The 25822-nt window shown below is 37.2% G+C and overlaps 1 protein-coding gene across 1 annotated transcript; it reads left to right on the forward strand.

Moving 5' to 3' along the window:
• The first annotated feature begins 4777 nt into the window (after positions 1-4777).
• SLC25A17 (solute carrier family 25 member 17) lies at positions 4778-25613 on the forward strand. Its single transcript, XM_081330743.1, has 9 exons — positions 4778-5782; positions 10010-10070; positions 11279-11345; positions 12163-12314; positions 15497-15613; positions 21071-21216; positions 21379-21474; positions 23706-23788; positions 25216-25613. Exons 1-9 carry the CDS (start codon positions 5729-5731, stop codon positions 25361-25363), a joined length of 924 nt encoding a protein of 307 aa, XP_081186869.1. The 5' UTR covers positions 4778-5728; the 3' UTR covers positions 25364-25613.
• The last annotated feature ends 209 nt before the right edge of the window (positions 25614-25822 follow it).

The raw sequence follows: 25822 nt of genomic DNA on the forward strand, positions 1-25822 counted from the left end.
ATTTTCAGGGTAGTTGGTGATTTATGATAACTAGAGCAATAGCAACTCAGATGTAATTTGGAGCTTGGTTACAGGGTAGGAATTCTTTTTCCTAATTAGTTATTTTTAATATATTGGAACAGTATATTGCAAAAGTTAATTTTTTAACTTGCAAAAATGTATGAATGTTTTATTTAGCTCACCTTAAGAAAATGTACAGGTAGTCCTTGCCTTTCAGCCGCAATTAAGCCCAAAATTTCCATTGCTAAGCAAGGCAGTTAAGTGAATCTTGCTCCATTTTATGACCTTACCATGTTTGTTAAGCGAATCACTACAGTTAAGTGAATAATGTCATTTAGCAAATCTGACTTTCCCCCATTGACTTTGCTTGTCAGAAACTCAGAAGGTTGCAGATGACAATTTCAGGACCCTGGGGCACTGCAGTCATTGTAAATACAATTGCAAGAAAAAGTATGTGAACCCTTTGGGATTACGTGGAGTTTTGCATGAATTGGCCATAAAATGCGCTCTAAACGTCATGTAAGCCACAACAATAGAAAAACAGTCTGCTTAAAATAATACTACACAAACATTAGCTGTTGTCATGTTTTACTTGAACATAAGATGGAAACATTCACAGTGCAGGGTAGAAAAAGTATGTGAACCTTTGGACTTAATAACTGGTTGACCCTCCTTTGGCAGCAATAACCTCCACCAAACGTTTCCTGTAGTTGCAGATCAGACCTGCACAACGATCTGGAGTAATTTTGGACCACTCCTCTTCACAAAAGTGTAGCAATATTCTTGGGATGTCTGGTGTGAATCGCTCTCTTAAGCATTTCAATCGGGTTGAGCTCAGGACTCTGACTGGGCCACTCCAGAAGGCGTATTCTGTTCTGTTGAAGCCATTGTTTTGTTGAATTACTTGTATGCTTTGGGTCATTGTCCTGTTGCATCACCCATCCTCTGCGGAGCTTCAATTGGCGGACAGATGGTCGTACGTTTTCCTGCAAAATGTCCTGATAAACTGGAATTCATTTTCCCATCAATGACAACAATCTGTCCAGGCCCTGAGGCAGCAAAGCAGCCCCAAACCATGATGCTCCCACCGCCATGTTTTACAGTGGGGATGAGGTTTTGATGTTGGTGTGCTGTGCCTTTTTTTCTCCACACATAGTGTGTGTTTTTCCCAAACAACTCAATTTTGGTTTCATCTGTCCACAGTATATTTTGCCAGTAGTGCTGTGGAACATCCAGGTGCTCTTTTGCAAACTTCAAACGTGCTGCAATATTTTTTTTGGACAGCAATGGCTTCCTCTGTGGTGTCCTCCCATGTACTCCATTCTTGTTTAATGTTTTCCTTATTGTAGATGTGTCAACAAAAATGTTAGCATGTGCCAGAGATTTCTGTAGGTCTTTAGCTGACACTCTAGGATTCTTCTTTACCTCATTAAGCGTTATGCGCTGTGCTCTTGCAGTCATTTTTACAGGACGACCACGCCTAGGGAGAGTAGCAACAGTGCTAAACTTTCTCCATTTGTAGACAGTCTGTCTTACCGTGGACAGATGAACATCAAGGCTTTTGGAGATACTTTTGTAACCCTTTCCAGCTTCATGCAAGTCAACAATTCTTGATCGTAGGTCTTCTGAGAGCTCTTTTCTGCGAGGCATGGTTCACATCAGACAGTGCTTCTTGAGACCAGTAAACCCAAAAGAGGTGTGTGTTTTTAAAGGGCAGGACAGCTGTCAGCAACACATCCAATATCATCACACTGATTGGAGTCAAGGTTGGCTCACTCCTGGCTCCAATTAGCTATTGGAGAAGTCATTAGGCTAGGGCAGGGGTCAGTAACCTGAAACAGTGAAAGAGCCACTCGGAACCGGTTCCCTCACAAAAGGGAAAACTCAGAGCCGCAAAAAATGTGTACACATGCGCGTACATGCGCGCATGCGCAGAACAGGGTTTGACTGAAGAGTGGAGCCAAGGCGAGATATGCACCTACCCTGCATGCATATTTGAATTGATTGAACTTTTTTAGTCCCCACTTTTTTTTTGGGAGGACTGCACATAGCAGAGGACTGGGAGCCGCAGGAGATGGCTGAAAAGAGCCGCATGCGGCTCCGGAGCTGCAGGTTGCAGACCTGTGGGCTCGGGGTTCACATACTTTTCCCACCCTGCACTGTGAATGTTTACCTGTTATGTTCAATTAAAACATGACAACAGCTAATGTTTGTGTAGTATTACTTTAAGCAGACTGTTTTTCTATTGTTGTGACTTACATGACATTTAGAGTGCATTTTATGGCCAATTCATGCAAAACTCCACGTAATCCCAAAGGGTTCACATACTTTTTCTTGCAACTGTACATGGCAGTTGCCAAGTACCCAAAGTCTTATTATGTTGACTATGGAGATCCTATAATGCTCGTAAGTGTGGGAATTGGTCATAAGTCACTTTTTCTCAGGGCCATTGTAACTTTAAAGGATCATTAAATGAATGGTTGTAAGTCAAGCACTACCTGTATAAGAAATTAATATAACTTAAGTGATGCCATTTGCATTGTAGATCTTGCCTGCTACTGCTTGTGAAAATTCCACTGTTGCAGCCTTTGGCTTGTTAACTATATTATTTGAAGCAGGTAATACCTGAAAAACTGGTTTGAGGCTAAGGCAACCCAAAAAACGTGTGTTAGAGACAAACTGTTTTACAAAATTTACCCCAGATTTTACATATGTACACAGATTGAGAAACATATTTAAGAACACAAATTAGTATATATAGTATATAAATCTTGTACAGCAAAACAAAAAATCAATTACTCTGTATTTTCCCAACAAGGAAACAACAATCAATGTTTTTGTGGATGATGGTATCTTATTTAGTAGTTACTAAAGTTATTTTAAAGAAAAAAGGAAAAACAAGCATTTCATAAATTATTAGTTATTAAAACAAATGAGCATATTGAGTGTGTACCTAGTATGGATAAATAAAACAGTCTGGCTATCTTGCTTGCCCCTATTATTCAGTTCAGCATTTTTTCCCTACCAATTGGTGGTGTGACAGTGACCCCATTTTATAAAAACAGAAAATAAACTATCTTGACTGATAAATGCATCAGCTTGCTGTATACAGTTGAATTATGTTGATCCAGTTGTAACAAAAGTGAAAACATCTTTGCTGAGCAACAGTCAGGTTTTAGAAGGGACTCTTGTTTAGCCAGGAAATATTCTTCCTACCCCAGACTTGATATTTTCACAGTCCTCCTTGATTCCAAATCAGATTTTTTTGTTAATCCCAAGGGAGAGACTGGAATAAATGAAAGGGTTGCCGCTTTTCTTTATTCTAACAAGCTTTGAAAGTGGACAGTTTGTGATTATTTTCCCTGGAGCTGTCACTGTATCCTCCACCTATTATGCCTCAAGGATGAGGCAAGGTTATATTTTAGTTCCTGTACTTTTTAATTTGTATATTTGCACAGTATTTCAGGTACTCTTGGTTTCTACATCGCCTCACTTATGTATTAAGTTGAGTGGTCCCAGGGCTTTTATATGTAGCCAACAATCATTTGAAGGGTGGTCTTCATCCTTGCAACTTGCAAAGCATTTATAGTCAACATCATTTCTCATCTCTGTAGTGTTCAAGTCTGTACTTCTACAAAGTTTGATATTTAACCTGTCTGGTCTAAGTTTATTAGAATAACATCAACATGAATTAATATTGCTCTACATTTTGAAACAGGCTTGGTCTGAATGTTTCACAGCCTTTTAAACCTTTAATTTAAACCTTTAATTTTTGTTCCCTAGCAAAAGGTTTCTTAAGAGAACTTTTTAAGTCAACCTGGCTAAAAAAAAAGTTATTGGCAAGCTCCATCCCTAGGGTTTGCACTGAACAGCCTCTGCCCACTAGACTCTGAAAATGCCAGAAGTGTTCTTAAGCAGTGGGTCTGGGATATAGATTTTAAATTATTTTAAGTGTGGGGTTTCACATTGGTCAAACTGGATAATTGTCTTGCCATTCTATTGGAGCACTAGAAATACCTCTTTTCAACAAAGCATATGACCCTGTGGGGATGGCTCAGTAGTATCTGAGCCATATGCTTCCCCCCCCCACATCTGTTCAGGAAATCCCAGTTGATTTTCATACTTCCTATCCTAAAGAAATTCCATGGAAAAGAATAGGATTGCTACGCACATTGATTTGTGCTTTAGATTGTAAGTCTTCAGAGAAGGGCGGGATATAAATGGGATTAAAAAAAAATCTATTTGTCATTTCTCCTGTCTCATCAGTATTCTTCTATAGCTTCTAGGATTGCTCAGTTTTTTACTTCCACACATACACCATCCTTTTTGTGTTGATTTTAGATTTTTTTATTTAGGCTATTATTTTATAAATAAGGCAGTGAAAATCCCTAATACTCCTCTCATTTTCCCTAAATTACAACCCTTTGAGGTGGAGTTGGGTCAAGAGAAAGTCTGGCCCAAAATCACCCAGCTGGCTTTCATTACTATGGCAAAACTAGAATTTATAACCTTGTGGTTTCTAGCCTTGTTCCTTAACCAAGAATTGTATTAATATACATACATACATACATACATGTTTTATTTCTATTTGACCACTGAATTTATTGCTGTAATGACTGATTGATTGAAGTTTCATAAATCATTGTCAGGATTAGTCATTTTATTGTGTGAAATTTCAAATGAGCATATTGAGTCTCTGCCTAATTTTATCTGTTGTTCTTGTGCAGTTGCACAATAGGCAAAATATGAAATTAGTGGTAACCATTAAAGCAAAGGATGCTACCATAACTTAAGTTACAGCAATGATTCTTAAATCTACAAATTTGTGGAACATTTATTGAATCATGTAAAAATAAATATTATACCTATTAGATACGAACACAACATTTTTCATGAAAAATCCTCTATATTTAACCAAAAAAAATGAAGCTAAGAGTTGTTTTAAATTTTTGCAAATATCTTCAATATCTGGCAAGTAATTTTGATTTTTGGACCCGAGTCTTGAGAAACCCCCAGGAACCCTCGGACTACACTTTAAGAAATATTGGCTTGAGGAATGCCTTTACCCGCACTTCATATTGCATTTGATATAAAGCTAATACTGCCGTTGAGTGACATTCCAAAGATATTCCCCTCCCAGATTATTTTCTTCGCAAAAGGTTTGATTTTAAAGTAGGTTTTTCTTAGTTTTTGGCTTTAAATTCCACGTGAAGTATATCCATCCTTCTTGGGCACAATTTTGACCTATGCGCTATTCTGTCCTCTGCTAATGACCACTAATTGTCAGATGTGTACCTATCCATCAAATAAAAAGGCCATGAGAGGAGAAAGCTATTTTGCTTTGCGCTTCTGCCAAATTGATAGAACTCTCAAAAAAGCAAAGGTGATAAGACAAACAAAAATACGGCCAAACCGTCGCTAAGAGAACAACTTGAGGTCGTTGGACTTAAATTGCTGGGGAGGTAGGAAGGGGGCGAGCGGGATAAGCAGGGCGCAAACTTGACCAGCCCTCTTCCTCTCCGATATATTTCCCGATCCGTGCCGCCGGGTGATTGGCGGAGTGCAGGAAATGTTTGATAGCGACGTCACATAGTACGGCAGCGGACTGGCCAGGGGTGGTGTCGGCGATACGTTGCTTCCCTCTCTAGCCTCTCCGTTTCTGTGCTCTCTTTCATGCAGCCGGGGAAGATCGCAGCAGTGGCGATCGGGCCCTGCCAAAGGTGCAGCTATGGTCGGCGTCTTCTCCTACGAGAGCTTGGTCCATGCCATGGCTGGAGCTGTGGTGAGTAGATTGCGGAGGGAGGGAGTGTGAGGAAGACCCGGAAGTGAGGTGACAGGATTTTGTTGGATTGAAGGAAAGCTGGATTGCTGGATTGAAGGAAGGCGTGGAGATGGAGGGGACCTTGGGCTTGTTCCCCCTGGTTTAGGTGCACTGGGCTAAAAAAAAACAAAAAACAGCCGTTACTTTTCGAAATCGAGCGCTCATCCTATTCTTTTTTTTAAAAAAAAAGTTTAGGAACTTTAGTTTCTAAAATTCTGAAGAGTATCAAAATTATCCGATTCAGCATTTTTAGGTTTTGTTTTGTCTTAATAGCTTCTATGGTTAGCTGTTTGATACACGTCGTCATCATCATGCCTGTTAAAAGGATTTTTTGTAATATATATCATTGATACAACAATCAAACTGCAAACAGTTTGTAGATTAAATGGATCACAGTTGTTTATGAATGTTTTAATATCTGGATCATTGTAATGAAACATATAGTGTACAATCTAAAAATCAACATAGATGCTACCTCTCTTTATTATCAGAGATCCAAATTAAAAACATAATCAGGGATTTAGTATAAATCAAGAAAAAATATTATTTCATTAAGGAGCCCCTGCTCATCATATCTATCAGAATGTCTGTCAGAATAAAAAGTCTAATCTTAGTAGTATATATACCAGTATAATCACACACAAATGGATTCATAAAATTATACTTAACAAACAAAAGGAAGCCAATTTTTGAAAAAGGTGTTTTTCCCCAAATACATCCTGTTATAATCTCTCTACTAGGGTAAGTTCAGAACTTTAAATAAAGCATGCTGTCATTTTCATATGCTATTTATTATTATGAGTTCTTTTTGGTAAATGCTACATCCCAAAAAAGGGGGATCATTTTTTCCCTTTGTTACAAGGGATTTTGTTATTATACCAAAACACAGTGATCCTTAAACAGAATTTATCAAACCTTGTTTCTTACCTATGACCCTCTTTTACATATTCTGTGTTAGACATATTTGAATTATATCTGTGAAAAGATAACAGGATTAGTTAGCTGTATCTTTGGCTGTGCTCTCAGCTGGGCAAATTCCTTAGTTCCAGTTCTAGCCACCTCTTAACCAATCTCTACGTACATTAAAATTAGCTGGCTTTGTTGCTAGCTTATGATTCAATATTTTTTTTAAATTCCATTTATATCCCGCCCTTCTCCGAAGACTCAGGGCGGCTTACAAGCTTAGCAGTAGCCTTCATTCTATGTATATGCCTGCTTATTAGGGCTTTCATACGCCCCCCCAAGCGGCATTATTACAAAGTCAGCTTAATTGCCCCCAACAATCTGGGTCCTCAGCCAAGTACCAGTTGCTGCCATCCTGGCCGCTTGGAATTTAAGCATCTCATAATTTTTTGCTAGGAAGGGAAAAGTTGCTTACCAGCTGTTGGATGGCTGTTACTTGTCAGTGTTTTTACTTTTGAGTCTGAATTCCACACACCCCTTGACTACACTATAATTTACCCATTTTTGTCTGGCATTTCCCCCTCTTTCACTTGTAACTTTAATTTCTCCTGCTGTCCCAAATAATTGCAATTGCCCAGCTCAAAATACAGTATACACCCATATCTAAATATTGAAGACATCTTTCTCTTAGAGCACAGATGTGGCCCATGTGAGGTGATCTCACGATGAATCGTTAAAGGTGCTTCCAAGTAAAGGCATCACGCAGAGATGCAATCATATTAGCTTTATTCAATGATAGATCAAAGAGAAAGAAATACTTGGCATGAAAGCATTCATGCCTGCATGTGAGAGAGAAATAAAATAAAGCAAGCTAGCATTACATAACTAAAACAAAAGAAGTACTAGGAGCTAGGAGTAGAGGTAGAAGTTAGAACAAGAACTGGAGAACAAAGAGCAGCCCCTCGTGCAGAGGTATTTATGGGGGGTCTTGGTCCCTCCCTGACCATAAAACTCTCTCACCAATGGGGCTGTCGGGTCTGAGACCCTTGGCTCATCAGTGGAAGCAAAGAAGCCTCTTTGCTCCCATCTGATGACCTTTTTGGGGAACTGCCATGGCTGGCACAAAACATCTAACAGCCCAGCTACTCATGCTGTCTTAAAGGTGTGGGAGGGTGTAACTGGATAAAAAAAAGGAAAGGAAGGGCTTTTATTGACTATTGTAAGGCTCTAAGGCTCTAGTTCCATACAGAGAAGTTAGATTATACAATTATACAAATTGATTATGTTGTATTTTATATCTGTTTATATGTGAGGGTAGTTGCTCAGTGTAGGAAAGCAAATATAAACAGTCTTTAACTGCTCAGTCTATTATAACTTGTTTAGACCTGCATAGGTGGAACAGGAATGAGAATGCCCTAGAATTATTTCATGCGCTCGTTGACTTCTAGCTCATGGATTTAAGATTATTGGATTGCTAAATAAGTTTCATATTTCTTATATATCTGAATAATGTTGATAATCAAATAAGAAATTAGACCATATCTAGCTGCTTGTTTGGACATGTTATAAAGCGATGCTTAAAAGTTTGTGAATCCTTTTTTATTTTCAATATTTTGCATAGCTATGACCTAATAGTTTTGAAATATTACATAAAATGTGAGTTGCTTGCCACACAATTCTAAAACTAAATAGAATTTGATTAAACAAATGAGTCAAAAACTATATACTTGTTCCATATATTAGAAATGCAATATATTGTTTGTATTAATTCCTCCTTTCCTTCTTTGATATGTATAATAAAGATTAATGTTAAAACTATAGATAGAAAGCTACAGGGATAGATTGTGTATAAAAGTAAAGGTAAAGGTTCCCCCGCACATGCGTGCTAGTCGTTTCCAACTCTAGGGGCCGGTGCTCATCTCCGTTTCAAAGCCGAAGAGCCAGTGCTTGTCCTAGGACGTCTCTGTGGTCATGTGGCCGGCATGACTAGATGCCAAAGGCGCACGGAACGCTGTTACCTTCCCACCGTAGTGGTCCCTATTTTTCTACTAGCATTTTTACATGCTTTCGAACTGCTAGGTTGGCAGAAGCTGGGACAAGTAACAGGCGCTCACTCTGTTACGCGGCACTCAGGATTCGACCCGCCAAACTGCCGACCTTCAGATCGACAAGCTCAGCGTCCTAACCCACTGAGCCACTGCGTCCCTGTCAATAATAATAATAATAATAATAATAATAATAATAATAATAATAATAATAATATAAAGTTGGAAGGGACTTAGAGGTCATCTAGTCCAGGGGTCAGCAACCTGAAACAGTGAAAGAGCCACTCGGAACCTGTTCCCTCAAAAGGAAAAACTGGGAGCCGCAAAAAATTGTGTGCACATGCGCATAGATGCGCGCATGCGCAGAACAGGGTTTGACTAAAGAGTGGAGCCAAGGCGAGATATGCACCTACCCTGCATATTTGAATAGATTGGTTGAACTTTTTTAGTCCCACTTTTTTTTTTTTGGACTGCACATGGCAGAGGACTAGGAGCCGCCGGGGGCGGCTGAAAGAGCCGCGGGTTGCAGACCTGTGATCTAGTCCAACCCCCAGCTCAGGCAGGAAACCCTATACCATTTCAGACAAATGGCTGTCCAGTCTCTTCTTAAAAACTTCCAGTGTTGGAACATTCACAGCTTCTGGAGGCAGGTTGTTCCACTGATTGTTTTAACTGTCAGGAAATTTCTCCTTAGTTCTAGGTTGCTTCTCTCTTTGGTTAGTTTCCATCCATTGCTTCTTGTCCTGCCTTCAGGTGCTTTGGAGAATAGCGTGACTGCCTCCTCTTTCAACCCCTGCGATATTGGAACACTGCTATCATGTTAGCCCTCGTCCTTCTCTTCATTAGACTAGACCAGGGGTAGGCAACTTTGGCTCTTTTATGACTCGTGGACTTCAGCGGCTCAGGAATTCTGGGAGTTGAAGTCCATGAGTCATAAAAGAGCCAAGGTTGCCTACCCTTGCAGTAGACATACCCAATTCCAGCAACTGTTCCTTATATGTTTTAGCCTCCGGTCCCCTGATCATCTTTGTTGCTCTTTTCTGTACTCTTTCTAGAGTCTCAACATCTTTTTTACATTGTGGTGACCAAAACTGGATGCAGTATTCCAAGTGTGGCCTTACTTTATCTAGTCAAATGGCTGTCATAAACTGATTTGATTTAATATAGGTCATTGTAGCTTTGCAAAAAAACCAAAAACCACATGCTCTACATAGTTAATTTTTTGTGCTAAATGTTTTAGGGTAGTGTGACAGCAATGACTGTGTTTTTTCCTCTGGATACAGCTAGACTAAGACTTCAAGGTGAGCAACACATTTTTTTACATTTAGCCTTTGAGAATATTATATATAACTTACCAACTTGGTTTTGCATTTATATCTTAAAATTTGTTCAGGGTAATAACTGATCTTCATTTTGCTAGCTGTTAGTATATTTTTTATTTATTTAGTTCACTCTGTTTTTGTTTCTTTTTGTTCTTTTAAATTTTGCTGGTCATTGACCAAATAAATATTATTGAGTGATTGATCTATTTTATTTATCCAATAATTTTTGGAGAGATGCTAGGCTACTACCTATTGACTTTTAAGTGGCAGCCGATGCAGTCTGTGGCTGATCAGGGCTTTTTATTGATTTCAAATTACAAAATAATTGGGATGCCAAAAACTATGGTTTGTATTTTCTTTCTAAGTACAACCCTCCCTTGTTTTTTTAAGACACTGTGTACTCAGCAATAACCCAGTCCCAGATGTGTAATAGTTTTGCAAAGTATATTGATGAGTACATCATGTCTCTGTTGTGATAGTCTTCAGAAAATAGAACTTGCAACATTTTTGCTACCTTGGAAACCTTTCAGATTCCTAACTAAGCTGATGAATCTCTTTAGTATGATATTGTTAGAGTCATTAGAGAAAAGACTCATTAACAACTATATTATTTTTGGGTTTCTAAACTGCAGGAAGATATAATCTGGATGTTCTAAAAGTTATTTATTATTCTTTATTCTCAATACTCTAGAGATGGAAGAAGGTTATATTCACGTGGCAAATGTACATTTTAGGAAAATTCAGCAAGCTCCGTTTGAGAAATGTAGATGTCCTGAAGAAATCCTTTCAAAAAATTAATTTTATTCACCTTTTAGGATTTGGTGGTTAAGTATAGAAGACATGTTTAAAACTGAAAACCGGCAACCAATATAGTTATTCTTACAGCAGATATAAAATAATCTTTTGACGTAATCTTAAACTTTCCAGTGAGGAAAAGCAATTCTATGCATTTCTTTTTTTGTAATTTGTACAAATGCAAACTTTTTTTCACCCTATTTCTTAATTTGTGGTCAGTTATAGACCTATCCATGAAGGACTGTTCTGTTTTAGACTGAACCAGTGAACCTGAATATTAAATAAACAATGGACTTTTACTTCTGCCCTACCTTCCCCATCACATAAGAAGATGCTCTCAAGGCAGTATTGAAATGGATTAAATCATTAAAAAAATTTGTTTTGTTTTCCAGTGGATGAAAAACGCAAATCAAAAACCACACACGCAGTTCTTTTGGAGATAATTAAAGAAGAAGGCATGTAAGTACAGGGCTGTTTTGCTAGGAGAATTAGTGGAGGACAAATGTGTGCAATACTGCTCTTCCTAAATTTCAATTAAGTAATTTGAATAGTTATAATTTTAAAAAGCCATTAGAAACTAAAGCATCTTTTAGAAAGCACAGAAAAAAACTGACAAAAAAAGAATTGATGAACTTTTTCTTTGTAATTCAAAATACTGTTAAAAAAATTTAAAGGGTGGGTATAATCTTCTATACTAAGGGACTTGCTACAACATTGTTTCTTCTTCAAGAAAAATTTCTAGGCAGGAATAACATTGGCTGAAATCTTGTTAGAATAAATTGACCTATATGTAGTTAAAAACATCTGTCACATAAAAATATTTGTGATACCTTTGGTATGAACAGAATATTGTTAACTATATAATTACAGTGTGTTAATTTTTAAAATGTCCCTCCATAAAATACTACTGTCTTTGAAAGGAAATATTTGAACAAGAAACAGTGTGTTTGAATTGGTTGTTTCTTGCCTTCAGACTGGAATTCTAATCCTTTTAATTTTTCCAGTAATATATCCTCCTGGGTTATGTTCATAGTTATGCAGAAATAAATATGTTCAGTAAAATTTAGTCCTGAGTATAGAATTATATTCTGTTAAATATAGTTAATAGTATTTAAATGTGTTTTATTTTGTCACTTGGTTTCTTGAACAGTTAACCCAAAATCCTTCAGTTAGTAGATATATTTAATTGATTAGGTTTTGAATGGGATGCAGATATGTTTTTAGCTATGATGATTGCATGATTCTCATTTTTTGCTTTTGTTATTTTGTTCCTTAGCATTGCACCATATCGAGGGTGGTTCCCTGTTATCTCCAGCCTTTGTTGTTCCAACTTTGTCTATTTCTATACATTTAATAGTTTAAAAACTCTTTGGGTCAAGGGTCATCATTCAACTACAGGAAAGGACTTGATTCTTGGTGTGGTTGCAGGTAATAAAATCCTATCAGAAATTTATTGAATTTGGGATATGAATTAATTTATCCATGTAGGCAATTTAAAATAATGAAATAAAGTGTTAAATGTATTTTTAATTTGAAAGGATTTGTCTCATGTACTCTTTTATAGTTTTAATTGTCTTAGATTTTTCACCTTTTTAATGTTTTATTGATTTTTAAGAATTACAATCTTTAGTGCTTAGTAAACAATGTGTTGTCTGGGTTCACATATTTAACTTCTTTAATATAAATCTGTTCAGTACTACATAATCCAGTATTTTTTTCCTGATCCTCCTTTCTTCCCCATATTTTTTCCATTTTCCTCTCATTACATAGTTACAATTCTTGCTACTATTGATGTATACAAAAACATCCTCATCATATTTTAGTAATATTATACAAATAACAATAATATCAATTCATAAATCAATCTGTTTTTCATGCTCTTGTTAAGATTTGATTTCCCATCAATATTTGAAATACTTTGTCAGTTATGATTTTCTCAATATTAATTACATTTATATAGCTAAAAGTTTTAGTCATGACAGCCATCCTCTTATTTTTATATTTCCCATATCAAAAAAAGAAAAGAATGTTATTTTAATTCTAAAATATATCTTTCATTATAAAGTCTAATTATATCTAAGGGTCATCTGTTCTTTTAATCATATTCAAACAAATATTTAAACATATAATGCCTCCTCTAATCGGTCAAATCTTCTGTTTTTTAAATCTAACTCTTGCTTTCTTTCCTTGCCAAGTAGCTTTCCAAGCCAGGGCAATTAAGTCACCCAGAAATTTTCTTTCTATTTTTATAAAATTTGCTTGGCATGAGGAAGACAATTTAGGTAGGGTATTTTTTTGAGGGGAGGGGGGAATTTCGCCCATTTATATTCCTTAAGCAACTCCCACTTTCCTTTTCCCTCAATTTCTCTTTTCATTTTTTGTCTCCCAAGTTGTGACATTTCCCTTGACAGCTCTATATTCCATTTTTTAAAATCTTCCTTATCATCTTGTATATTTTGCAGACCTAAGGGATAAAGCTTCTTTTCCATTTTCGTTGTTATCAGTATTTTATTTGTATATGGTAGTTTATATTTTCCTTCTTATATCTCTTCCATCTCTAAGTCCATTTCCTCTGCTTAATCTTCTGTTTTCTGGTTTATTTGTTCATACTTTGTAGTCATTGTCTGGGAATTTTCTACTTGTAGATTTAATTTGGAGACTTGCTCATTTATATTATCCAAATTATTTTTAGTCTCATTATGGTTTCATTTTGTGTCCTCTTTGTGTGCAACAATTGTTTGGTGAACAAGCATAAAGTATATTTCCTTCTGAAAGGTGTTTATTTTTTCTTGAGGCATCATTCCTGGAGATCATCTAGTATCACCAATCTTAATAAGAGTAGAACAAAGTTTCATCTAGTTTTCTGGTCTTTATGTGTAGCCTTTATAATCCAATAGGTTCCAGAATATGGGTCCAGTCCAGTTTGGAGGGCTTTCCTTGGATCAAACAGAAAGACCGCGGTCTCTCCGTGATCGACAAGGCACCACTCCTTCATCGCCTCTTTGGGGCAACTTTAGGCCCTTTTAGGGCCCCCAGCAGGGAGAAATCGGGTGCAGAAGGCAGAGCCCTGCCTTCCTGCATCGCTGTGACACAAAACTGGAAGTCCCCCATAGATTTTTCACTTTTGTATAACTGAACATTTCTCTTCATTTTATTATATTATTTTAGAACATGAGCATGTGCTTAGTTGATGTGTATACTCATATCTGGCAATGTCATCCAGTGGTGTCAGGGGACAGCCCACAATGTCTTGTGCTGTGCTCACCACCCTCTGTAATGCTTTCCTATCCACAGCTGTCAGACCAGCATACCAAACCACAATACCATATGAGAGGACGCTCTCTATAGTAGACTGGTAAAAGAGGGTCATTAGCCGTTGTTCTACCCTATTCTTCTGCAAGACCCTGAGAAAGTGAAGTCTCTGTTGGGCCTTTCTGGCCACCTGGGTTGTATTAACTTTCCAGGTAAGATCTTCGCAGAGGTAGACTCCCAGAAATTTAAAGGAGGAAACTCTCTCCACACAATCCTCCCCGATGTAAAGTGGGGCAGGTTCCTCCTTTTTCCTCCGGAAGTCTAGCACCATCTCTTTCGTCTTGCTGATGTTCAGGTGCAAGTTGTTGTTACAACACCATATGGATAGTTTTTGTACCTCCGCCCTGTATGCTGTCTCATCCCCACCTGTAATAAGACCCACCACGGTAGTATCATCTGCGAACTTAATTATTGCAGTAATTTTCATGGGATTCTCTGCCTGCTGAAAGAACTTGTTTTTATTTCCTGAAGGCCAATAAGTAGCAGGAATAATGTCACAGAGGGTGGGTGCCATGGTAGAAAAGGCCCATCTCTGGGTTCCTGTCAAATGGAAATCTTTAGCAGAAATAACACACCCTTTCTGCCAGACCTGATGGGACAGGTAGATGTAACTGGGGAGAGATAGCCCCTCAAAAAATCAGCATCTTGAATTGAACCTGGAAATAAACTAGCAACCAATACAACTCTCAGAGCAGAGATATAATGTGTATCTTACTATAGCTGCCAGCACTGCCACATATTTCTTGATCTGTATTATTTATTATAACTTGTGTTATTCTCTGATGTTATGTGCCACTTAAGGTTATCTGAGATATGCCTTTTGAATCCTAACAGTTTAGCACTTCTGATTTTCTCAGTGCATGATTTCATAATGAAGTTTCATGTGGGAAGTTTGCATTAAGTTAGAACAAATATTTGGAAATAATTAGGTGTGTACCTGTTGTGAAAAACAAGCTTGCTTTTCTTGCCTAGCTCAATGACATGTGTAATAATTGGTAAAGAACTAAAATAAAGCAAGCTCCATGGAATCCTGTGAACTACAGAAGCTTTTTGGATGAGAAGAGAAGTGTTTTCAAGGAAAAAACCAAGTCCAGTTGCCCTTTTGGAAAAGCTCCTTTGGGAGAAGCTCCCTTGACTTTCCATTTTAAATATTTTTTCCTCTAGAATAAATTCAGTCTAGATTTTGTGAAGTATTTCAAATGGTACCTTTTCTGCTTTATACATTAAAGTTAAAAATTTAATTTTGATTTTAATTATCTGAGGCCTCTTTTTACTGAATTTTGCTTCTGTTTCCTTAGGTATAGTGAATGTACTGTTGACTACTCCGCTCTGGGTGGTAAACACCCGTCTTAAACTCCAGGGGGCAAAATTTAGAAATGAAGATATTATACCAACCAATTACAAAGGCATTGTAGGTAGGTTGTTGGGGAGAGGGGGGTTGCCCTTATCTATTGTAATGTATATAAATTATGCTTTTCAGCCATAAGCTACTTTCTTTTTCAAACTCAGAATACCAAGACATACCTCCACCTTTTTTGAGGCAGCATTTTGGCATAGTTTTCCATGCTTATCAAACACCCAGTGCTTTTGATAGACTTGAAAAAGCTGCTGTGCTCTCAATATCCTACAAATTGTGTGAAAAAAGAACTGATACAAAAATGCAATGTATTTCATGTTCTCCCACACATGAGCTACATTCTCCAGAAATTTCAGCTTCACTTTAATTTTATTAACGTATACTGTGTTTCCCCAAAAATAAGTTCCAGGTTGTTGTTGTTTTTGCCTCCAAAAGAGGTACCAGATTTTAATTTTCGGAGGTGTGTATGTCTTTTCCACTCACCTCTGGCACCAACAGCCCTGCCCCCACCAATAGCCCCACCCAGCCGGCCCACTTATTTTATAGCTGAAGGAGCAGCTTCATTCTGCAGCTGAGAATGGGGCTCCGGCCTGCATTTCACAGTCAAAGGCCTTGCAGAGGCATTCCAGAACCTTCCATAGCTCAGTTCTCGGTTGCAGTGGCCTTCCGGAAAGGCCTCTGACTGCAAAATGCAGGCCTGAGGGTGCTGCAGAAGTGGGCCAGCGAGAAGAGACCTGGCTGCAAGGTAAGCGGGTACATGGTACATGGGGCAGCTCCGCATTCTCATCCCCACCCTAGCTTGATTTTTAGATGTGTGCCTCACCCCAAAACTAGGGCTTATTTTCGGGGCAGGTCTTACTTTCAGGGAAACATGGTAGTATACTTTTTATGTACTTGCTTTTTATTCTAGTAACCATGGAATAGACTTGTTTACAGGTTGTTGCACTCTGGAAAATGAGGTGGATTATTTAACCACTATTCTGCCTAGTCATTTTGTAAAAAAACAAACTACCAGCTATCATTTAACTTTCAAAAAAGTTATTTTTAAAAAGTGAATTAAGGCGTATAGCAGTAACTCATATCAACTGTATGAGAAGGAAATTCCAGATTAATTTCTTTTTTTCTTTTTATTTGAGAAAAATGTAAAATATAAGCAAAATACTAAGGTAGACTAAAAAAACAACAACAAAATCCTTAAACTTGGAGCTGAGATTCGCTCCCAGCTGAGATGCCTTTCTGGTAAGCAATTTCAGCTCTACAGCAGGTGGTAGCAGCTTGCAATCTTCCCTTCCAGTTTCCCCTTTGACTTTCTTGGGAAGCTGGCAGAGAAGATTGCAAATGACAATCATATGATTTTAGGGCAACTGGCAACTGGCTGCAAGTGTGAGCAGGTTGCCAAGAACCAAGATCAGAGCAGAGGGGAGACACAGTGTCTTACAACAACCAGAAGTGCTTTAAGGGCCATAAAACCCCATTTCCAAGGCAGTCCTAATTTCAAATGGTCATTAAGCAATCAGTTGTAAATGTCTATGGAGATTCTCAGTCATCTAGGTCATGGTTGTCCAAAGTTGCTTTTTCAAGAGGCAACTGGGCTTTCTTGTTTTTCTTTGAAGATGTTTTGCTTCTCATCCAAGAAGATTCTTCAGCTCTGAGCTGAAGAAGCTTCTTAGATGAGAAGTGAAACGTCTTCAAAGAAAAACAAGAAAGTCCAGTTGCTTCTTGAAAAAGCACCTTTGGGACAACCAATTGTAAGTTGAGGACTACCTGTAAAGATTTTCCCATAAATCTATAGGCAACCTTTGCTTAACCATAATAATAGGGACTGGAATTTCCCTCAGTACACATCAAATGTAATATCAAATAGCAATGGCAATCCTGACAGTCACCATCAAATCATTAAAGTTATTAAATGAGGATCTTTCATGATTGCAATTTGCAACCCCTTGCCACTTCCCACAAGCAAAGTCAATGGGGAAGTTGGTTGGGAAGTTGCAAGTATCTGGCAGTTCACAAGCAGATGGAAGGGTAGCCGTGTATTAGAAGTGAGAGGCTGGGTGCTGCAGTGAATGCATGTGGGCTATGGAGGGGTTGTTACCGTGCCCTAACAGTAAGTCTGTGAGAAAGTAAGCTGTTTACTCTTCTACACATCAAAAGCAATTGCTGGCATGCTATGCAAGCAGCTTATAGTATATGGTAGCATTCTCTTGAAATCTCATCCTCCAATCTCTCTGTGGGGGTAGGTGGGAAGAGTCAGGCAAAGGAGAGATTGCCTACAGAAATTGCTTGCTTTTTTTCTTTGCCCCCACACAGAGCAGATTGGAAGGAAGGGATTTCAAGGGAGTAAACTGTTTGGGCAGCACGTCCACAGATCCCAGCATTATTTTTGATGTAACAGCTTTCTGTGTTGCAGTCCCTTCCTCTTCAAACTCTACACTCTGGGGGGGGGATGTAAAAGTTAAGCACAGGACACTGACTATAAAACTGAGAGTGGAAGTGGTCCCAAAGACATAAAAATTTCCAAGTTGTCAGAGGATGAAGATGTAGAAGCCTATTTTACCATATTTGAAAAAGTGGCTACTTCTTGCAAGTGGCCTGAGAGTGAGAGTCAGACTAGCCCCATGTTTAACGAGGAAAGCTTTGAGAGCTTACAGTAGCCTTCCAGCAAGAAAAGTAGTGGATTACTTCATGTCAAAGAGATAATTTTATACAGGTACAATGTCACTCCCTTCGCTTATAAGCAGAGGTTTAGGAGTTACACCTACAACAAACATGCAGGGTTTCTTGAATTGAGGGCAAGGTTGGAAGACTTAGGTAGGAAATAATTGAAACCAGATGAAAGAAGCAAAGCAAAGTGGTAGAGGAGGTAATTTTAGAGCAATTTCTACAAGTACCCCTACTAAATAGAGATTTTGGGTGCAAGAAAACAACCAAGAATCAGATCAAAGGATTATTGAATTAGCTGAGCATTACAAATTCCTGATTAAATGGGTGGTATCTGACATTGTAACCATATTGCTTCATTATTATACAGTGGGCAGGATAGCAAAATGTTATCGCTGTCTTCCTATTGAAATACGGGAAGTATGCAGATATGGAAAAAAAAACCAAAAATATTTTAATAAAAAAGACTATTAAAAGGGGTGAAATATGTGAGAGGACAGGCTGACTACAAAATGGCCAAACACCTGTGCTGCTGATGTTCTGTTCCTTTAAGTCTTTTCTCTAGCCAGCACAGCAATTGTTGACTATAAAAGCTGAGCAGAGAGGCAGCTGGATGTGGTGGCATGTGTGTTTGTAAAGTAGCCTGAAACAGATAGAAGGAGATACTGTTTAATAGCAGTAGCACTCATAAAAAGTAGTAGTTGGAGGAGCAGGAGGAGGAAATGTAGTAAAAGTGGGAAAGAGTAAAGTAGTGAGCAATGAGCACTAGCCTTTTCAAAGTAGCAATTTTCAAACGATATATACTTTTACAATTGGAAGGAAATAGTTTAAAGTCTTATTTACAGAATTCTTATTCTTGTTCCAGAAATTCCCCACGTCTGCTACTGTTGTATCTTTTGACATTTTTTAGTCTGTCTAGAGAATTATTCTAATTAGGATTTCTCTCTTTAGTCTGACTCTAGGAAAAATAGAAAGGAAATTAGTTTGGATTATCTTTTCCAAATCAGAAAAGTAGCAAACTTATCATACTTTGTGCCTCATTTGTGTAGGAATAGCTATGTAAGCAAACAATTTTGCATGCAGGGAAGGTTTTAATGAGAAATTCACATACACAATTATTGAAGCCAGATCTTCAGATATGAAAAAGGGAATACACTGTTTTTAACTCTGTCTTTAACCCAAATTTGTATGTAAGTTGGAACTCATAAACACACTGCCTATTACTAAAAATAACAGATGGCATTGTCCTTCCTTAAGCTGATGATACAATGTTTTTAGAAACCTCTGAAAATAGGTTGTATATTAAAAATATGCAGCTTCAGCATTGTGCGGCTTCAACAATTCATTGGTTTAAGGAATAAGAACACTGTCTGCCATTTTTAGTAATAGCTGGGCATTTCTACCTAGGGGTTGTCTTTAAGTTGGATGTTCTTAACCTGGGGATGCCTATACAGGAAAAATAAGGAACATAACAGTTCTAAATAAAATCATTACTGTTAACCTAATTAAATTAATATTACAGCTTGCATAGCATCTTACAGAGTAGAATTTGTTCACAATTCATTGCTGAAAGGGATGGAGATTATCTAGATTCTTATAGAAAGCAGAGGATAAGTAAAAGCCATTCTCTTTGAATGGACTTAGTATTTTCATAGGTCCAGCCAGAAAAGTATTTAACAGCTGAGAATCTTCCTAAAGATTTGATGTGTGAATAATAAAGGCAGTGTCTGGTTTCCTGCAGTTGTGCCATTGAATAAAAATGATTACATTAAAAAAGCTTTAGGGACAAACAAAATGAATTGTGCCTATTCAGGTATTTCAGCAGGGAATGAACTAAGCAAATGCCTTGGGCATTATTTATTACAAATATATTTTTGACATTCACATGGCTTTCAGGAGAGCCTATTTGAGTTGATTTATGTAATATTGAAAAGGCTTTTTTGATTTCAAATGACATAGATAATAGTCCATTCTTCAAACTGGTGATTTTTAATTGATAGTCTTGTGAACATAAGAAGAAATTGTTTTTGTCTCATCTGAAACTAAGGATTAGGGTTAAATATTTTCAACAGAAACTTGTTTCCCATTAATCACTGAATCTCTAAATTTTCCATTGCTTCTCCTTGGGATGATGGAAACAATATATGCTGAAGAGTAGAAGGAATTGAAATGAATGGTAAAATCAAGAAAAAGATCAGTATTTCTATTAGGCAATTGCTGGCTAAGATAATTAAAACACTGGGGAGATTTAGGAGTAACTATATACACTTACATTTAATTTATGTTAAACACACATGACATGGTATCAGAAGAATTACTTTGCAGTCAGCTAATTAATTAATGGTAGAAGCAAGTGAGTCAAAAAGTAATTTCTGCATGCCAAACCTCTTTAAAGTTAATTTGAGAGGCAGAAGGGTTACTCTGCCTTACCTAAATGCTACTTATTTGATCAGCCTTGCATTGCTGAAAGAAAAATCAAGACTGCTTGGACTAGTGTGGCAGAGAAACATTATAAATAAATCTTTGAGTTATGTCACAATTACAGAAAAAAAATTGAATTGGTTCATAAGACAACTTTTGTGTGCTGTAATTTTGTCTGTCCACTTTTAAGAACCTCACTCTTCTTTCACCTTGATTTTGATCATTCAAACTTCCAATTGTGCGTGATCAATACTGAGCAATAGAGTAAAATCTGCTACATTGAGTCCATACAAAATTAATTCTTTGAATTCTGATCTAAATTGCAAAGTAAATGTTGAACTTTATGAATAATGCTAAACTGCCAGACTGATCAAATGTATAATTCTGCATCCTCTGTAAGATTCTTATTTCCCTTATTTATTTTTCTAATCAGATGCCTTTCATCAGATAATACGAGAGGAAGGAATCTTGGCTTTGTGGAATGGTACTTTCCCCTCACTGCTGTTAGTATTTAACCCTGCCATACAATTCATGTTTTATGAAGGGCTTAAGAGGAAAATTTTAAAAAGACAACTGCAGGTGAGACTCCAAGGCTTACAAGAAAGATGATGTTTAACTTTGCTCTCAGAAATTGTTCCATTCAACTAAATTGTTACCATTTTGGTTTAGGGTTAGGATAGATTTGAAGGTTCTTAATTTTGTTTTCGCATCCAGATACTAATTTTTTTCATGTTATTTTAGCTGTCTTCACTGGACGCCTTTGCTATTGGAGCAATAGCCAAAGCAATTGCCACTACCCTCACTTACCCTATGCAGACAGTGCAGTCAATTTTGCGGGTATGTATGAGTAATACCAAATCACTTTCATTCACACCCTAACTTGTAAACCTTTGTTCCATTTAATAGTTTTAATTTGTTATTAAACAAGCATATCTTTTAACTCAGGCTAACAAAGTTCTTAAACGACTATTTTTCAGACTTTCACAATTAGAATGTTGTGAATTAATAGTAGCATATGGCTCCCATAATGGATGCTGCTTTTCCAATAGTAGATTAGCACACTAGGCTGCATTGATACTGTTAGGCAGGATTTCTCCTTTGCCTCTCTGCATAAAATGTTGCATGACATCATGTAATAGTGAGGTAAATCTGGTAGCTTCATATTCTCTTTGTAAATCCTTTCTATTAACACTATAGCTCAAGTTATATGCCAAAATTTACACTTATTTCTGATTTGGGAAGAATGGGGAAAACGAAGTAGAAGAAGAGTGGCTGACAGCACTCTTCCAAGATAGCCAACAACTAAACACTGATGAACTTTTTTGACAATAAGAAACAGTAAACTAATCAAATTTTCCATTTCTAAAAAAATTAAGGTTCTTGAATGGGACTTAAAAACAGAAATAGAAAAACAGCAAATATTTGAGCTTTCTTGTTTTTCTTAGAGACAATTTAATTGACTGGTCTGATTTTATGCTACCTCTTCCCTATCTTTCTTCAGTCCATTCCATTAGCTCTCCAGCTTCTAATGAAAATAAGAAGACTTCCTCAACACTGGGACAAGCTCCTGTCATAGAATGATTCAATTGAATTCATGGCAAAACAATGTTTGTTCACAGCAAAGACTGACATTTTAATGTTCAAACAATTAGTCATAAAAATTTGGATCTGTCCAAAAGCAACTTTTGTGCAAGTTTTTGCCCAAAAACATATAGAATGACACTCTGCCTTTATTGAAACCCATGCCTAAGCAACCAACTTAAACAATAACGCTTAGGATTGAGTAATAATAAATCATAAGCCAATACAGATGTCAGTGTGCTGACTCTGGCCTGCAAGCAGTTAAAGAAGTTACTTCATCAAACCCTATTCCTTGAAATTAAATCAGGTTGCTCTTCATTGCACAGCCTTAATTCTAGTCAGTGGGGCTAAAACAGGGCTTTTCAACCAGTGGTACCGGTACCACCTGTGGTACATTGGCACCTGGCAGGTGGTACGCGACCATCATAGAAAAGTAGCGGGGGAAGGGAATGAGCTGAACCGACGGCAGCACTGAACAACCCTGAGCGAGAGATGGCTGCAGCTGCAGGGCTGTTAGGGCTTAGTGGAAGCGCCAGGATCAGCACTTCTTCGGGGCTGTCAGGGCTCAGAGGAAGCGCCAGAATCAGCGCCGGGCTCCTGCTGGAGCCCGGTGCTGATCCTGGCGCTTCTGCTGAGCCCAGAAGAAGCGTTGTGATTTACATTCAGATGCTTGGCAACTGATTCATATTTATGAAGGTCACAGTGTCGCAGGGTCATGTGAAGTGACCAAAACCTGCTGCAACCATCCAGCAGACGGGGAATAAAAACCAAACACCCCCCACTCCACCCCCACTGCCAATCCTCAACAGAAATGCTCACAACAATGAAAACCTCGGACAGGAGGAAGAGCGCTGCCAGGCAGGCAGGGAGGCAGTTGTCTTGCTCGGTTGTGGCTTGGGGGGCACTTTTTTCAGTGCCATTGTAACTTCAAACAGTCACTAAGTGAACTGTTGTAAGTCGAGCACTACCTGTACTTCATCACTTTTTTCCTTTTTTGTCATCAAGTTTTCGACATCTGGCTAGGCGACTGGTGGTACTCGGATGTTGCCATATCCTACAAGTGGTACAATTGGTGAAAAGGTTGAAAAGCCCTGGTCTAAAAGAGCAATTGTAACTTCTTTGGGACAGCTTCTTCGCTTCCAAATATATTTGTGCTTGTTTGAGTGGCTCCCAAGTTTGACTTGCAGTAAATGAATCTTAGTGTCTTTTAAACAATTTATTATACTTCACATGTCACTTAAAATGAAACAATTTATTGCTACCTTTTGGGTTGTTCTAATTGTTTTAATAACAATTACAGGTTTATATATTTCAATATTGTGCTCTCTGGCCCAAAGGCCATAATAAGTTTAACTTATGGTTAAGTTATGTACAAGATTCTAAAAGCTTGATCACAATACTTTGTATTATTCCATAATTTTGCACACTTCTGTAATCGGAAATTAAGAAGAAAAAATATTCATTTATTCATTTTGTCTCCTTTTAAGTTTGGACATCACCGACTAAACCCTGAAAACAAGAGATTAGGTAGTCTTAAAAATGTTCTCTACCTTCTTCAACAAAGAATAAAGTAAGCTTTGCATTTTTAACCTGGTTTCTACTTAACACAGTTTAATGTCTTACTAGATTACTGTAAATTGGACACTTTGTAAATGGATAGAGATATATATTTATTATACACACAAAACATATTAAATTTTAATAATAGAATAAAAATCCATTAATTATCCTATGATTAAAGTATTCATTTTATCTTAAAATTAAAAGGGATACAAGAGATCCTCTAGTTCAACTTATTGCTTAGTGCACAATCCACTATAGCATCTATATAGAGATGACCATCCAGCCTCTGATTGAAGACCTCTAATTAAGGAGTTGTCATAACATTATATGGAAGCCTGTTTCACTGACTGACAGCTCATATAGTTCCTCTTTGGAGAAAAGGTGCCAATAACCTTCAGTTCTTCAACCAATTTCTCCCTTTTGTTGGGGATTAGATCCAGGATAGAAGATCTACTATCTTCCACATTCTTATAAATGAAGTTGTCAGCAAGAGAGTAAAAGAATTTATTGACTTTTTGACTCTTGGCAGAATTAAATTTCCAGCAGATGTCAGGATAATGGAAATCCGTTATAACTATTGCATGCCTGTTTGAAAGACTGCTTTTCTGATACATAAAGGCCTCATTTATGTCTTGCCTGCTCAAGTGGTCTATAGTAAATCCCCACAACTCCCATTTTTCTTTCTCTCTGTTTATTCTTCACCAAATACTTTCTGCAGGATTTCCATGCTCTAGTAGTTCATAAATTTCTGTGCAAGTATATTTTATATTTATATACAGTGCACTGTCCATATGCTTTTCACTGTAGCCATCCAATATTATCTGATGGTCATGGACAAGTTTCTACCAAGTTTCATTGAAGCCTATACATCTTGTTTTCCTGACTCTCTAGTTCTCCCTGTTTATTAAAACATAAATATTTATTTTCATCTGGCAGCATGCAGGAAAAGAAGAATTTATAATATTTCTTCCCGCCAGCCAGCAGAAGACATGATTAAGCCCTCTCTTTTTTGTATTTTATTAATTATGGTAGTATGTTTATTTTTAGCTGCCTAAGTACTCAATTTGACTAGAAAGGCGGGTTATATATCTGATTATATATATAGTCTGTATTCCACACAATACCTAATGATTCTGAGATAATTAATTAAAACCTATGTATTGGAAATGCTATTCTCTTTTCCAAGAAGTAGCTACATCTAGAAGCCAGTGGAAGACAGAATCTGCAGTTCATTCTGCTCATTTAGATAAAGCTAATAGAGCACTGGTCTTATTGGCATATGGTCAAAGAGTACATCATATCCTTAAATCCTTAGTGACTTAACAATGGCATACAAAGAGTAGAAGATAGCAAATTTGATGTATGTTTGCTGTAGAAGGAAGAATTTTCTGCCTTTTCTTTTTTTAATAAATATGTTTAATATGTTTTTCATAGGCGCTTTGGATTGGCAGGACTCTATAAAGGACTAGAAGCAAAGCTACTCCAGACCGTCCTCACTGCTGCACTCATGTTCCTTGTCTACGAAAAACTTACTGCTATTACTTTCACAGTCATGGGATTAAAGCATCCATCGAAGAACTAAAATATTTGACTATAAAGCATATAACTCTTAGAAAAAAACCCAGAATACCTAACAAATGATTGGGTGCCATAAACAATTTTATCCCAAGGCCAAAATTTTATTTTATTGTGCTTGTGTTTTCAAACACAACTGTTGAATGTATCTACATTCAAGTATCTAGAAGGCATCTCCTCTATTCAGTTCTACATAAAGATTGGGGCATTCTTTGATTTTTCATATATTTTAAAATAAACTTTTACCACTAATTCTCCATTTGCTGTCGGATGGTATTTCAAATATTTGGTGTTATATGATCATCTTAATAATCAGTCCAGTAAAGATTTTATTAAAAATTGTCCTTAGAAGATAAGTTTAATTGACTAAGAATGTTTTAAAATTGTCTTGGAATAGTTAAGTTGTATTCTCTTATGCCTTCCTGTGCAGCAACCTAAGAATTTTGAAGAATGCATTTGAAATTGT

This window comes from Vipera berus, assembly GCF_964194415.1.
Source record: "Vipera berus genome assembly, chromosome: 6".
Classification (NCBI taxonomy): domain Eukaryota; kingdom Metazoa; phylum Chordata; class Lepidosauria; order Squamata; family Viperidae; genus Vipera; species Vipera berus.